This window comes from Colossoma macropomum, unplaced genomic scaffold, assembly GCF_904425465.1.
Source record: "Colossoma macropomum unplaced genomic scaffold, Colossoma_macropomum, whole genome shotgun sequence".
In the NCBI taxonomy this organism is placed as follows: domain Eukaryota; kingdom Metazoa; phylum Chordata; class Actinopteri; order Characiformes; family Serrasalmidae; genus Colossoma; species Colossoma macropomum.
In genome coordinates this window covers 2,373,519-2,389,161 of record NW_023494788.1, presented here as the reverse complement: position 1 = coordinate 2,389,161, position 15,643 = coordinate 2,373,519, and the positions used below count along the sequence as shown (strand labels likewise).

The window sequence follows — 15,643 nt, the reverse complement described above, 5'->3', positions numbered from 1 at the left end:
CATATCAAGGACATTACATAGGTGTAGATACCAGGTTTACTTTATGTAAACAGAGGCTGTAAATGCTATTTTGGACTCATGGTTCTCCCTCAAGGAAACGTCAGAAAGGCAGGGGTTCTGCTGCCACACCTCAGAGAACCTTTTCTCTGTTTCATTGTTCCTCCTGACAGCTGCAAAAGCAGCATCCCGTTTTACTCTTTGCTGTGTTTACATATGTGCATCAGGCAGCACTCTGTCAGCCTATTGATCAATGTCAAGGAGTGTGTCACTGCAGATGTCAAAACAGCAGTGGTGGACAGTAACGAAGAAAATGTAATTCGTTGCTGTACTTAAGTAGTTTTTTGTGTATCTGTACTTTACTGAAGTTTTTCCATTTTGGGGACTTTTTACTTTCACTCCACAACATTTCAAAGTCAAATATCTCACTTTTTACTCCACTACATTATGAGAAATCTGTCGTTCCTTTTGGTTTATGTGTGTATAAAAACATAACATGTCAAAACTAAAGAAGCACAAAGCAAGAACACCAATCAGGGCACAGCGGTCACTTTGTTTTGAGCTTGTTTTGACCTCTTGGTCATACCGACCCAGAGCAACACACGGTTCAACATCAGTGCAGCAGCGTAAAATTTTGGGAGAGTCTATTCAACATAAATGATGAACTAACCTAACTTTGTGTAAATAGACCACAATACAGAAATATGTACTCATATGCAGTTGAGACTGACGTGTCTTTTTTCTGAATTTATACAAACAGTATTTCATTTTATAGTAAATTAGTTTAGGCTAGTTTATGTTTATGAACAGAGACCTACAGATGCAGTTTAGTAAAGGAAACTCATTTGTGAATCTGAGTTTAAAGTTTTTATTAAACTTAAACTTGTAACTAAGTTCAAATAAATCTTAAACTGAAACTTTGCTTGTTTGTAAAAAGTGATTTCAGAGCCACTCAGTTCTACCTGATGGAAACTGTTTGCCTTCAGTGTTTTGTGCTTATGATAATTTTAATAGACATCAGCGTCACTAATTAATGACCTTCTATTAAAAGACTGGTTTACCAAGAGAGACACTGGAGTATTTTCACCTAAAATGAGTTAATGAAGTAAGAGTTACTGTTACAAAAACAGTAATAAGACAATAAAGTCAGAATTAATCTTTTAGTACTTTCACTTTTGATACTTAAGTACATTTGAAGGCAAATACTTTTGTACTTTTACTCAAGTGGAGGTCTAAAGGGAGGAACTTCTACTTTTACTGCAGTAATATTTTACCTTGGGTATCTCTACTTTAACTCAAGTACATGGTTTCTGTACTTCGTCCACCACTGCCTAACAGGCAGGAAAATACTACATGCTAGACTTTTTATTGGGGTGACAAGGGGCATCTCAGATTCTTTGACTATGTCACACTACAAGACCTGTTCATCGCTCCCAATGCTTGCAACAAAATCATGCTTCCTCAGACGAGAACTCACTCAGCACTTCTCCACCAGAGGCTTGCAGGGTATGTGTCTAAACGCAGACCCAGGGTGCAAACCACAAGCTTGCAGAAGCTTCTTAACAAGGTCCTAGGCAGCCTAAATAATTCATAGTAGTTACTGAATAATTCATTGTACATACTAAATAATTCTTAGTAGATACTGAATAAATTATAGTACTTGCTGAGCAATATGGCTAAAGATTAATAACTGAATGATAACCGTATAGAATTTGAGAAGTCAATGACATGGTGTGTAAAAGAGTTGGGACGCTGTTCCCTTCCTGGGTATATTTTAATACCACTGTGTACCACTCTTGTGTGAGGCAGTTTTAGCTACAGGTAGCTGTGGTAGCTGTTCTAGATTAAACATGAAAGCTTGTAAAAAGCATTCCACATGTGTGCATTATACGTTGAGCACTTGTGTATTTGCATTAAATTCATTGTACATTTTGATAAATATATTAATGATACTTTCATTTAATTTTTCCTCATTCTCTCACTGATGGAGATTTGGCGTTTAACTTAAAAAGTTGTGGTTGCCTTTAAAGTGGTACAGAGGTCATTTCATAAAATCAGCAAAATATACAGATAGGCCAGGGGTGCTCAAACTTTTGCCTACAACTATTTAATACAGCTGCGTCCAAATACCTTGTCAGCAGCCCTATATCATGGTCACTTATCCTCTGCTTGTAATTGGAGTTCATGAAATGTTCTTTTGCTGTGTATCTGCACTTTGAATACAGGAAGTGGCAGAAATGAAAGTACATCTTGTCTGGTTTGTGTAGCAGCGAAGTGGAACCAGTTCTGTAGTTTTGGTTAAGCAGCACACTTTGGAAACTGCTTTTTTGTGCCGAAATGGAGGGAATCCGTGCTCTGTTGTTTGTTTTGTTCCTTCCTGCTGCTGTTTCAGCAGGTAAGAGCTCAGAGAATCTGAACAGTCATGTTATTTTTACTTGCATTGAGAATTTGCAGCAACATTCAGATCTGAAACATTCAGAATGGGCTGTGTTAATTCAGGTAGTTAGATATTAAATCACATTTTCTTGTTAGATTAAATAACTAGTGCTGTATTTAAAAGAATAGATATCTTTTCACAAGAAATTAGGAATTCTAATATTATAACAATGGGAGCCTGGCAGCAGCACAACTGGTCTAATCAGTGAACGCACGTGAGTGATAAAGCCTGGGTTAGGCACATGCCACAGAAATAGGCTAAAGCAAGGGCGTAGGAGTGAGTTTGACTTCGGGGGGAACACATTTGCTACTGTGTATCTGCCACTGAAGTCACAGAGCTGAATAACTGCTTTAAAACAATTCTGAAGAGGCTTATGAGAAACTAAGCATAGTGTAATGTTTTAGTTGATCTGAGAAACTGGCATTGAGCAGCATGGAGACACTCGAAGGACACTTACTTACGGAGCTTAAGTCAGCTTCTTATTCGTCAGCTTCTCGTGAATTTTCCCGATCCACCTTAAATAGTGTGGTAGTTATTAGTGACAGAATGTAACCGCTGTAACAATTAAGGTGGAACGGGAAAATTTAAACAGGAAGCTGACTGTTCTCTGTAGTTAAAATCAGGTAATAGGTAGGTAACGTTACTGTACCGTCTCACATGTACAACTCAGAACATATAAAAAATACAGACAAAAAGTTTGATTTTATGCGGTGAAGTTGACTGTTGTGAATCCCGAGCTGATGGCGATGCTAATGACTCACTGCGTTCACCTAAGACTGAAAGGTAAATGGTTAGTGTAAACAAAATAATGGCAAAATCAAGTGTTTTAAACATTACAGATGTCCTGAGGTAAACTGGCCATACCCACCTAACCATGAAAAACTGATCCCGTCCAAATAAAGCAGAAGGCGACTCTTTTGAAGAACCTAAGTAATGTTGTCCTGTGATGGTTTTATTTTTGTTTTTTGGTGGCATTATGCTGAAATGAGATGACAAAACAATTTACATTAAAGTTACTAATGAGAAAGTTCTAATGTTACAAGACTGAGACAAGGCTAATATTAACATTAGACAGTGGGGCTGTGTCCCAAACAACACACCCTTTATTTATTTATATACTGCACTACTAAAGGCACTTCTGATGGTGGTGTATTGTTTTTTACATGCCTTAATGTTACCTGACATTTTAGGGTGCTTTTTTTGATGATTTAAGCATAGTTAATGTTAACATTAGCTAACCCAAACCCTCCTGGTTACCATAAGGTCGATAAATAAATGAGATGCAGGTACACGGGGGATAGAAGACTGATATAGAAATCTTCCAGTGGAAGGAACAAACGCATCCAACTGTATCCAATATTGATCCTACGCCAATGAGCTAAGGCACCTTTTAAAAAACGTAGAAAACTTTGATAGATGTGGAAAAAGCATCTTTTCTCCAGACTGCAGTCACCTGAATTTTCCTTCTTTAAAGGTCGTCTAGCTCTACATTAGCTGAGGACGAGTCTATAGGTTAGCTCACCCTGCTGCACAGTTTTAATGTCTGTGTGTACAGGCCCGTGCAGACATGTTAGGGGGCAGGGGCTTAAGAGAAAAAGAGCAACATGAACATGAATTAAACCTAATATCATTTACAACTTATTATAACAACTCGAGAGACTCAGAGGAAAACAAACTTAGGTGGGTTCACACCACATTCTTTGAATGCTGCTTGTATAAAAAAATTAAATCTGCTCAAATAATTTGTAAACATTCAGCAAAAAAAACATTAAAAAAAAAACAAAAAAACACTAAAAACACTAAAAACACTAAAATTCTGAAACAGGAAAGGCTCTTCCCCAAACTGCTGCCAAAAAGCTAGAAACATATAACTGTAAAATGTCTTTGTGTGCTGTTGTATTAACATGACCCTTCACTGGAACTGAGGGGCCCAAACCCTGAAAAACAGCCCCAGCCCATCATCCCTCCTCCACCAAACTTCAGCGTTCTCCTGGCATCCACCAAACCCAGATTCATCCATTTTTACACCCTATATGCTACAGTACCCAGCAGCCCACTCTGATTTTGTGTGGTCTACTGCTTGTGGCTGGGCTGCTGTTGCTCCTAGACACTGCCATTTCTCAATAATGAATTTCCTCATTTAAAGTCTCTGAGCTCCTTATTGCGACCCATTCTACTGCCAGTGTTTGTCTATGGAGACTGCAAGGCTATGTGCTTAATTTTATACACCTGTTAGCAATGGGTGTGGCTGAAACACCTGAACTCACTCATTAGGTCAGAGGTCCACATATGTTTTGTATATGTGCATATATTCATAAAACACACTATTGTTATACATGTTACATGGTGGTCTGACTGACTGTGTGTTATAAATATTAATTGACTCTCCTCCCTCTTACAGGTTCTCACTCTTTGGCCATGGTCATAACTTACATTAAAGGAGAGACGCCGTTTCCAGAACTTAGTTTGACATTGATGTTGGATGATCTCACAATTGGATACTTTGACTCTAAGATGAAGACTCTTTTTCCTCGAGGTCTTGTTAAGGAGCAGGAAGACGATGGTGTGATCGACCCAGATCATGTCAAGACCATAAGTTCCTTTCTGCTTGCTGACTTAAACCGCAGACATCTATTCATAAGTAATGAGTTAAATTATACTGAAAGTAAGTGAAATTCTTTTTGCATAAAAACGTTGGAACAATAATATTAAATTTTATATTTGCATAGTTATTTTCACCAATATTAATATAAAAACCAGTAAGACCCATATGCTGCTCTATTGCTTACTCATTTAAAACTGTGCTCCGCTCTTAATTGTTTCACAATTTCTTCAAAATTGATTACCAGGTTATGTTTATTCTCTTTTTACCCTTTAAAGAATTTGTATGAGGGTCTACACTTCACTATTTCTGTAATTACTAAATCATTAATAGTAGGTGCTGCATAATTCATAGTGGTTAATAATTCAAAGTAAATACTGAGTAATTCACGGAACTTACTGAGTAATTTGTAGTATATAGTATAAGTATATAGTAGATACTGAATAATTCATAGCTGTTAGTGAAAAATTCATAGTAGATACTGAATAATTCATAGTGAATACTGAATAATTCATAGTAGTTCATTAATAATTTATAATAGTTAATAATTCATAGCCAGTACTGAATAATTCATAGAGGTTAGTGAAAAATTTGTAGGAGATAATGAATAATTCATTGTAGTTAGTAAATAATTCATCATAGTTACTGAATAATCTGTTGTACTTAGTGACTAATTTATAAGTGATACTGAAAATTTCATAGCAGATACAGAATGACTTATGATGGTTACTGATTCGTAATAGTTATTAAATAATTCCTCATAGTCACTGAATAATAATTGTACTTAGTGAATAATTTGTAGATGATACTGAATAATTCATATTAGTCACTGAGCAATTCATAGTAAATAATAAAAAACATTTACATAAAAACATGGTAGGTAGTGAAAAATAAGTCTTATCATTAATAAATGAAGTTATTGAGTAACTGAAATTTGGGTGGAGGGCGTGCCTCCTCCTGCCAATCCTACATTCTTTTAATTACACATCAGCTTTTCTATGTTCTCTCACCAAAGAATTCCCCAACTCTCCTCAGTCATCTGTCTGCTCCTTCTGATGAATCATTCCGTGTGACATGCAAACTGAAGTTATTTCTCACTGCACCTGTTGCTGTGGCTGATGCTGCCTCAGTCACTGCCTGCCTGGCCTCTCATGCTCCCCAACACAGCGCTCCCTGCACCATGGTCATGGTCTGGAGCTTCAAGTAGCTCCAGTGACTCATGCAGTGCTGCTGCTAAATGCTGGTGCTTGCAAACATGCACACATCCTATTCAGTGATGTTGCCCCACTGACACTCATTTCAAGCAGTTTCACTGCAGCCAGGCTGGCACGGCACCTCTAGTTGCTTTTTATTTGCCTGCCTGCTTCTATCCCCCTTTCTCCTATAGGATCTTGTTCTTCTTCTCACTTTTTTCTCTAGGATGTTATCAAAATTCAGATGTGTACTGTACTAATGCACCATGCAGCATATTTATTTAGTGGGAACAGCACTTTTCATGATGTTCAGACTTCTTTTTGCCCACTAATTTAGCATGTCAATTAGCAACTAGCCTGTTCAACTGCACAATCAGCACAGCTTTCAACAAATAACACTGAATATATACATATCAAAACAGCAAAATGCCATGTTAATATTCACTATATGGCCAAATGTAAGTGGAAAACTGATCATCACACCTATATGAACTTTTTGAATATCCCATTCCAAAACCATGGGCATTAATATGGACTCTTCTGGGAAGCTTTCTACGGTAATTTGGAGTGTGTCTGTGGGAATTTGTGTTCATTCAGTCTAAAGAGCATTTGTGAGGTCAGACACTGATGTTGGATGAGAGGGTCTGGCTCACAATCGACGTTACATGGTGTTCAGCAGGGTTGAGGTCAGGGCTCTGTGAGGGCCACTGGAGTTCCTCCACACCAAACTGGTCACTCCATGTCTTTATGGAGCTGCTTTGTGCACAGGGGCTCAGTCATGCTGGAACAGGAAAGGCTCTTCCCCAAACTGCTGACACAAAGCTGGAAGCAGATAACTGTGTAAAATGTCTTTGTGCTGCAGCATCAACATCACCCTTCACTGGAACTGAGAGCCCAAACCCTGAAAAACAGCCCAGTCCATTATACCTCCTCCACCAAACTCTGCATTCCAGTAGGTAACGTTCTCCTAGTATCCACCAAACCCAGATTCATCATCAGACTGACAGATAGAGAAGCTGATTCATCACTCCAGAGTTTCCACTGATCCAGAGTCCAAACCTTTAGCCACAGAGCTGAAAGATCATAACAGCCAGAATTATTAAAATTCATACAGCAGTTCTAAACTTTCCAGACTGATAAATTGAAAATACTATAGCATACAGTTATAAAACCCCTTTGAGAATACTCACCAAAGCTCAATCTTGGCCTGTTTAAACATGAATTCTGTCCGATGTTATATTTTTCATTATGAGTTCTCATAAATGGATTTTACGGCTTTGTTGCAATTGCCATGTTTGCTAGCAACCATGTTTACTAGCAAGGGCCCCTGATTGGTCAAAGACTTTTCCTCCAGTATTTTCTGCGCTGCTGATTGGCTAACGGCAGTACACAGACTCTAAAGGAGAGTTTGGAACCCAGAGGGGTGCTTCTAAACTGGAATTCATTCAGTCTTCCGACAGTTTTACAAACATATCAAAACCAAAAAAATACCTTTAGTAGAAATAAAGTAATAGAAATCAATATGGTTACTGTTCAGTTACAGTAATATTTGAGTACGGCTGGCCACATTACATAATTTGTTGGTATTAAAGGTAAAAAATGTAAACACTCTACAGCAAACTATTGTTAAAATAATGTTCTCTGCAAATGTTAATACACAGTTACTTTAAATCTGATGAGTTTGGACACCCTTCCGGTTTCAAAAAAAAGTCTCAAAACTGAATGAACTCAGTAGGACCTAGGAGTGGTGAGGCACTTTTTCAAGAATTTTTCAAGAATTGTCATTAGGAATTGTTAGTCGACAATGCTCTGGCCCTTCAGACCTCGTGCCAAAGTAAAATTCACTGAATTGTAAATAAAAAATTAACAGAATATAAAATACAGACATTTTTCTGTTAGAAGTTCAATTTGACTCATTTAAGGCTTTTTTTTTCTTTTTTAAGTTAAACATAGTTTTTTTTTTACAATGCATGGAAGAGTCATTAAAAGTAGACCTTTTTTGCAACCTCATAGGCAAAGCTGGGTAGAATATTGTTTTGCAATCAAAGAAAAAAAAGTTACTGTATTCTGTTACAGTTACAGAAAAAGACAGGGATCACATTACATGCATATTATAAAAATATGCCAATGCTTGACTCTTCACCCTTCTTCTGGACTCAACCTGCAGATCCTGCAGATGATTCCTCCAGGTGCATGTCTTTTAGGTCACTGGGGCCGCCCCCTACTGCTTATGATATAAGAAACCACCATATTGAAATAGCTATGTTTTATAAATATCTGCCTCTTAAGCCAGGACGGTTCACCCCTCTGCTGGTGTAGCAGATGTGGAAGAAGATTTATTTTTTTTATTTTCACATAAAATCCTTCTCTACTTTTGTCTATTATTTTGGTAAATATTCTTTGTCTATTATCTTCTTTATTTATTATCCTTGGACTGGTTTGCTGCTCTACTACTTATTTCTCTTGCTCTTCTGCCCCTGAACTGCTGACTTTGCACTCTCATCCAGTGGGCACTGTTTCTTCCTAAAGCCTCAGGGAGTTTGTCTTTGTGACTGTCACCCTTGGCTCACTCATCAGGGTTAAGATCCAAATATCTGTAAAGCTGCTCACAGCAACACTGTTGTCAAGCTATTGAATTTAATCAAGTTCATCTACTCTACCCATCACCTTTTCCTTTCACTCAAACAAAGTTCTCTACCTAAAGCATTACAGTTCTCATGGCACTCCATCAGAAACTTCATAATCTGCAGGCTGGGGACTTCTGGACCATCTTTTCTCTTTCCTCTGTTCTATCTGTCAATCGTACCTCTGTTTATCAAAGGGGCTTCTGGCCTTCCCAAAAAAAGTTGAAGCTGTACAGAGCTCCTACTAAAGTTCTCAGAGTTCTCTCCCCTCTTTCAGTTATAAAATCTGAACTTGGGGACTGAATAATAAGAATGCAGTTTGAGGAGTTATTATGACTTTTCTTGCCTTTCCGTACTGTTGAAATAAGGAAGTTAAGACAAATAATGTAATGTTTAACCAAGATAGCAGTTATTAACATTCTTCCTTTTATTTCTGTTTTAGGTATTCAAGTACAACAGAAACTGGTGGCGTGTGAACTGTTGGACAATGACCAGCCTGGACCACTGATCACCAAGAATGCAATCAGAGGCACCACGAGAGATGAAATGAGTTTTCATGAACACAAATTAACATATAAAAATGTTTTCAATTATACGGCAGAAAGACTGAAACCACTTTTGGAGTTAACTCGGTGGCGTCATGAACATATTTACTATCCAGTGTGCATTAAAACCCTCAGAGAATATCTGAAGAAGAGAATGAATCAGGTGAAGAGGAAAGGTAAGAGACTCTTCTACAGGTCTGGAAATGTTTTTCTTTGAGCCTCATGATGATTCTGTTTGTATAGCTGTTTTTGTATTAAAGTACTATATGAACAGGCCAAATCACACATTCCAAAAGGAATTATTAAACATTAAATAAACAAATAGCCATACAAATAGAAACATCTTGAGAATAAAAAAGATTGCTATTCGGTTAGACAAACAATAACTATACAGATACTGACATCCAGATGTCAGAACTTTACTCAAACCTCCTTTATTTAAAATATGAAATTTTCATGCAACACCCCTGCTTACCCTCAAAAGTGTTCAGTCAGCTAATACATGTTTTGGTGTCTGAAATTGTTTAGTTTTAGCACTGGAGCTATAAGGCTAACATAGCTAACAAGTAAGGGAAGCTCATACCCCACCAATTAGCATGGTGCTAAGTGCAGGCCTAAATCATCAGATAAACCATGTGGAGCTGTTCAGTATCTCTAATAGTCTTGATTATGTGGTTTCTGACACTGTATGACTCAGTGTTATCTATAAACATGGACTAAAGCACATTAGCATAAATAAAAAAACCTGGTTCATGGAGGGGGGGGGGGGCTGAAGGGTTATGTTTCACCACCAAACTTTGCAGGACCTTTGATAGAACCTATACACTAAGGATACAGTCATGGGATTAAAGAAGGCACCCCCTCAGTATCAGGCTTAAATAAGAATAAACATAATAAAAGAAGAATAAAACAAGAATAAAAGAAAAAAACATGAATAAAAGAATAAAAGTAAAAAAATAACCTCAAGTGTCAACCAAAAATTTCGATATGCAGTAATTTTTCCAAAAAGTAAACCAACACTCAGAAACCAGGCAGGAGAAACTAAGTAAACCCAATAAATCGGTAACATGTAGAGCCACCTTTAGCATTAATAATTTGAAGTAAACCTTTTAGTAGGAGTGTATCTGTCGTCCACATCATTTTGGAGAAATTTTGGCCCACTCTTCTACAACATTGCTTTAGCTCATTTTATGCACAGCTCTAGTAAGATCATCTTACCATAAGAGCATCTTAACAGAGTTGAGGACTGGATTTGGAGATTCCAACATCTTGATTTTTTTTCTTGTTTAGCCATTCTGATGTTGATTTGTTGGTGTGCTTGGAATCCTTGTCCTGTTGCATAACCCTCACAATTTTCTCAAGAATACTCTGGCATGAAGTAGAATTCATCGTTGCTTCAATGAGTGCAAGTTTCCCTGGACCTGTGACTGCAAAACAAGCCCAAATCTTCACCCCTCCACCACCATGCTAGACAGTTGAGCTGAGGTGTTTGTGTAATATGCTGTGTTTGCTTTTCATCTAGCATAGAGCTGTGCATGATGACCAGATATCTCGACCTTGTTCTCATCAGTTCAAAGGATATTATTCCACAACTTTTGTGATGTGTTCAGATGCAATTTCACAGACCTAAGTCATGCTGCCATATTGTTTCTTTCATATTCAAACTTAGCCCCTTTTTTTTTACAAGTTGTTATTTAAGCATCGTAATGGTGTTCCGTCCTTAATTTTAAGCTGGGTCACATAAGCAAGTCTCTTACAAATTACTGAACAACTTGACAGTTTTAGGAAAGTGTGTGATGAAAACTAGAGAAACAAACTTTGGACACCATCATCTCTCGGTGGTGGATCAACTACATTTACAACCCCATTTTCAAAAAGATTCGGACACGGTGCAACATGTAAATAAAAACAGAATGCACTGATGTGCAAATCATTTAAACCCTATATTTAATTGAAAATAGTACAAAGACAACATATCAAATGTTAAAACTGAGCAATTGTATTGTTTTTTTTGTTTTTTTTTAAATATATGGCCAATTTGATGCCAGTAACACATTTAAAAAAAAAAGTTGGGACAAGGGGCAACAAAAGTTGTTTAATACTAAAAACACACATGGTGGAACATCTCACAACTAATTAGGATAATTGGCAACAGGTCAGTAACATGATTGGGTATAAAAAGCATCTCAGAGAGGCGGAGTCTTTCAGAACTAAAGATGAGGAGGGGTTCACCACTCTATGAAAGACTGCAGGGGCAAATACAACAATACAGAAATAACATTTCTCAATGTAAAATAGCAAAGAACTTCATCATCTACAGTACATAATATCATTAAAAGATTCAGAGAATCTGGAGAAATCTCTGTATGTAAGGGACAAGGCCAAAATCCACTATTTGCTGGCCGTGATCTGCAGCACTGCAATAAAAACAGACACGATTCTGTAGTGGAAATCACTGCATGGGCTCTGAAACACTTCTGAAAACCACTGTCTGTGAAAACAGTTCATCACTGCATCCACAAATGCAAATTGAAACTCTACCATGCAATAAAGAAACCATATATACACAGGATTCAGAAACGCCGCTGCCTTCTCTGGGCCCGAGCTCATTGAAGATGGACTGAGGGGAAGTGGAAAAGTGTCCTGCATTCGGACAAATCAAAATTTGAAATTCTTTTTGGAAATCATAGACGTCACACCCTCCAGGCTAAAGAGGAGAGGGACCATCCGGCTTGTTATCAGCATACCGTTCAAAAGCCAGCATCCGTGATGGTATAGGGGGTGCATTAGTGTGCATGGCATGGGTGACTTACACATCTGCGAAGGCACCATTAATGCTAAATGATATATACATGTTTTGGAGCAACATATGCTGCCATCCAGACGACGTCATTTTCAGGGAAGGCCTTGATTATTTCAGCAAGACAATGTCAAACCACATTCTTCACATATTACAGCAGCATGGCTGTGTAGTATTAAAATATATTGTTGGCATCAAATTCAAAATGAGCATACGTTTTTCAAAAAACAATAATATTTCACAGTTTCAAAATATGATATGTTGTCATTGCGCTATTTTCAGTTGGAGTTTACATGATTTGGACATAATTGAATTCTATTTTCATTTAACTTTTGCTCAGCGTCCCAACTTTTTTGGAAATGGGATTGTACATTTAAGTGTAGCTACATATCCAAACATGATGTCTTCTCTGATGTGGGGTTCATGTTCTTCTCCTGCAGTGAAGCCCAGAGTGAGGCTGATCCAGAAACGTCACTCAGTGTCTGGGTGGGATGGGGTGACCTGCCTGGCCACTGGTTTCTACCCCCGTCACATCAACCTGACCATCCTCAGAGACGGACAGCCAGTTCCTGACCACCTGATCACTGGAGGAGACCTGCTGCCCAACGTAGACGGGACCTACCAGATGAAGAAGAACCTGGAGCTCAGTGAAGAGGAGCTGAAGAAGCACAGCTACACTTGTACAGTCACCCACCTCAGCCTGGACAACAAGCTAGACATCCATTTGGGTACTGAATCTCAGAGTGACACAGAAAATTCCTCAGCTGACTCTGAGCTTTTTATCACTTTCTTAAATGATGTGTTTCAGATTTTGATCCAGGGGAGCCCATCGGGCCCATTCTTGGCTCTGTGTTTGCAGCTCTGGTCTTGGTGTGTGTGACGGTGGCCGTCATCTGGATGATATGCAGGAGAAAGCAAAGAGGTAAGAAAACAGATTAGAAGAAAGTGGTTCAGCAGCTTTTGTAGCTCTGCACTAAAAGAATGCAAATATTTTTACAGCACTAAATTTGGTTGAAGATAAAATAACAGACCATTCCTCTAACAATTTCTCTGATGAATTTCTCTGATCATGCTCGCTTTCTTATTGTCTTCTTCTACAGCTTCATCTATGGGAGGATATTCGTCAGCTTCCAGTAAGTGTTTTTTTCAATGAAAAATGAAAGATTTAGTGAAATGCTTCACTTAAGTACAGTTCCATTGCGTACTGTATTGATATGCTCAGTATTCTGCATACTACACCAGTACATAAAGTATGTACCAGTATGCAGAACACTGCATATTCTGTATCGGTATATACAGGATTCTGCATACTGTACCAGTATATACAGTATTCTGAATACTGTACTAGTATTTACAGTATTCTGAATAATGTACCAGTATGTATAAATAGTATTCTGCATACTGTACCAGTATATACAGGATTCTGAATACTGTACCAGTACATATAGTATTCTGCATACTGTACCAGTTTATACAGGATTCTTCAGTTTTTTTATTGCTTATTGTCTCATGAAAAAGAAGAAGAAGAAGAAACAACTTTTTATAGAGTTTGTTATGCAGTTTTCTCTCTACAGACCCTCATTCCTGTCTGCAGCACTCTTTAATATAGAGTTATATTCATAGTTTTGAGATCCATTATGTGATGATATACTGGTGCAGTACATGCTGACATGACTGAGCTAGTGATGATGTCAGAGTTTGTGTACTTAATATAGAATAAATCCTGTTTAACAGAATGCATGGTCTTAAAAAACAAATACACTCATAGTGTGGCAGATATTTTGACTAATACATTCATTTCAATTCTATTTTCAGCCACAGAAAAAAGTGAGACTTCACTGGATACTACAAAAAAGCTAAGACAAAGACTTAAACGAAGACCGAGGGCTCCTATTAAGGAAACAAAAACAAAAAATGTTCAGTTTTCTCTGTGAAAGACATGTCTGTAAGGACTGTGTAGTATGTGCGATTAATTGATTGTATAAAGAACTGTGAATGTTTAAATATTTGAAAGACTTTGCATTGTGGTTTGGTTCTGCCTTCTACAGTGTGGGGTTCAATCCTCGCCTGGGTAAACACTATACAATACATTATACCTATACTATACCAATAAGAGTCCTTGGGCAAGACTCCTAACACTACCTTCACCTACCTGTGTAAACTGATCAAATTGTAAGTCACTCTGGGTAAGAGTGTCTGCCAAAATGCCATAAATGCATTGTCTTTTTTGATGAAATTTTATAGAATGAGGATTAGGTTTTATGTTTTTATAATTATTATTATTTTAAGCAGTTTTAGAATATGTTTTTAGGGAAAGCAGGAAAAGCATGCTTAAATGAAACTGCAGAAAATGTAATCTTGTCCTGCTTGTACTCGAACTGCACTTCGAAGTCTCCATCTTGTACAGTAGAACAAATTCCCCAATCTACCTTTGTGTCTGTCATAAAAAAATGCCATACAAATAAAACACAGTGGAATGGAATTGAACTTTATTTTTATTTAACTGTAACATGCAACATAGCTAAAATTTTGATTCTTCTTTATCATCTCAAAAATCCTTATGATTAGGTGGACAGTGCAATGAATTCTCAGTCACCCCAAACTCCCTTATATTTACTAGGAGAATCATGGGCATTATTGGACTGCAACAAAAACCACACACTGTATTACACATACAACAATCATACTTAGTTAACACATTAAATTCCCAGCGTACTACAACCTAATAAGCATTACATGGAAAACAGAGTTGTTTTTAAGCCAACTGCACACCACACGTTCTGCACATATATATAAATTATTAACCGATATTTCAGTTGAAGGTGCAAACACCTGAGCGATTTCCAGCACTGTTCCATTTCTCTGAGCACTACAACATGCCACTCAACATTTTGCTATTACAATGTTATATTAAATATAGATATATTACTTATAGAGACCACAGAAAGACACAGTAGGTGAAATTTGCTGAAGAAAGGAAATACTTCTACAGTCTTTAAGATAAACATAATTTTATTCCATAAAATTTATAGTGTGTGCAACTTGAATTAGCATTTTATTGGCTCTGTCAATGTGATGCATTCAATGTAGTTGCTCTTCCCAGACCTGCTGCCGGACGAAATATGGCACACTGTTTAAACGGAAACCAGGACATGTTTATTTATGTTTTCCTTACAAAGTCTCAGTGGTAAAATGTCAAACTACATGGGACAGTTTCTACAGGGAAAGCATGTGCCAAAACTACTGTTACGATGTCAACACAGATCAGACGCTCGCAGATAAAAGGACAAGGCTGAAGTTTACTTGAGGTTTTGGTGAAGGTACAGAGGGCGTAGTCAGAACAGGCTAGGGTCAGAACCAGAGAGCAAGAGAACCAAAACAAACGGGACATCCAGAGAGTAGCAAAAAAATAGTCCGAGTTCAAAAACCAAAGTCTCTGACAAAA

The 15,643-nt window shown here is 37.6% G+C and overlaps 1 protein-coding gene across 1 annotated transcript; it reads left to right on the top strand.

Annotated features, from left to right (window-relative positions):
- The first annotated feature begins 2,294 nt into the window (after window positions 1-2,294).
- On the top strand, window positions 2,295-14,433 carry LOC118806581 (major histocompatibility complex class I-related gene protein-like). The gene is made up of 7 exons (XM_036568037.1): window positions 2,295-2,392; window positions 4,836-5,099; window positions 9,296-9,574; window positions 12,639-12,926; window positions 13,007-13,120; window positions 13,299-13,331; window positions 14,014-14,433. Exons 1-7 carry the CDS (start codon window positions 2,335-2,337, stop codon window positions 14,130-14,132), a joined length of 1,155 nt encoding a protein of 384 aa, XP_036423930.1. The 5' UTR covers window positions 2,295-2,334; the 3' UTR covers window positions 14,133-14,433.
- Window positions 14,434-15,643: the final 1,210 nt, after the last annotated feature.

Bases quoted from the DNA above. Each gene is read 5' to 3' on its own strand.
- LOC118806581 (XM_036568037.1), top strand. From the start codon at position 2,335: ATGGAGGGAATCCGTGCTCTGTTGTTTGTTTTGTTCCTTCCTGCTGCT. The intron at 12,927-13,006 runs GTACTGAATCTC...GATGTGTTTCAG, and splicing joins CAAGCTAGACATCCATTTGG to ATTTTGATCCAGGGGAGCCC. The intron at 13,121-13,298 runs GTAAGAAAACAG...CTTCTTCTACAG, and splicing joins ATGCAGGAGAAAGCAAAGAG to CTTCATCTATGGGAGGATAT.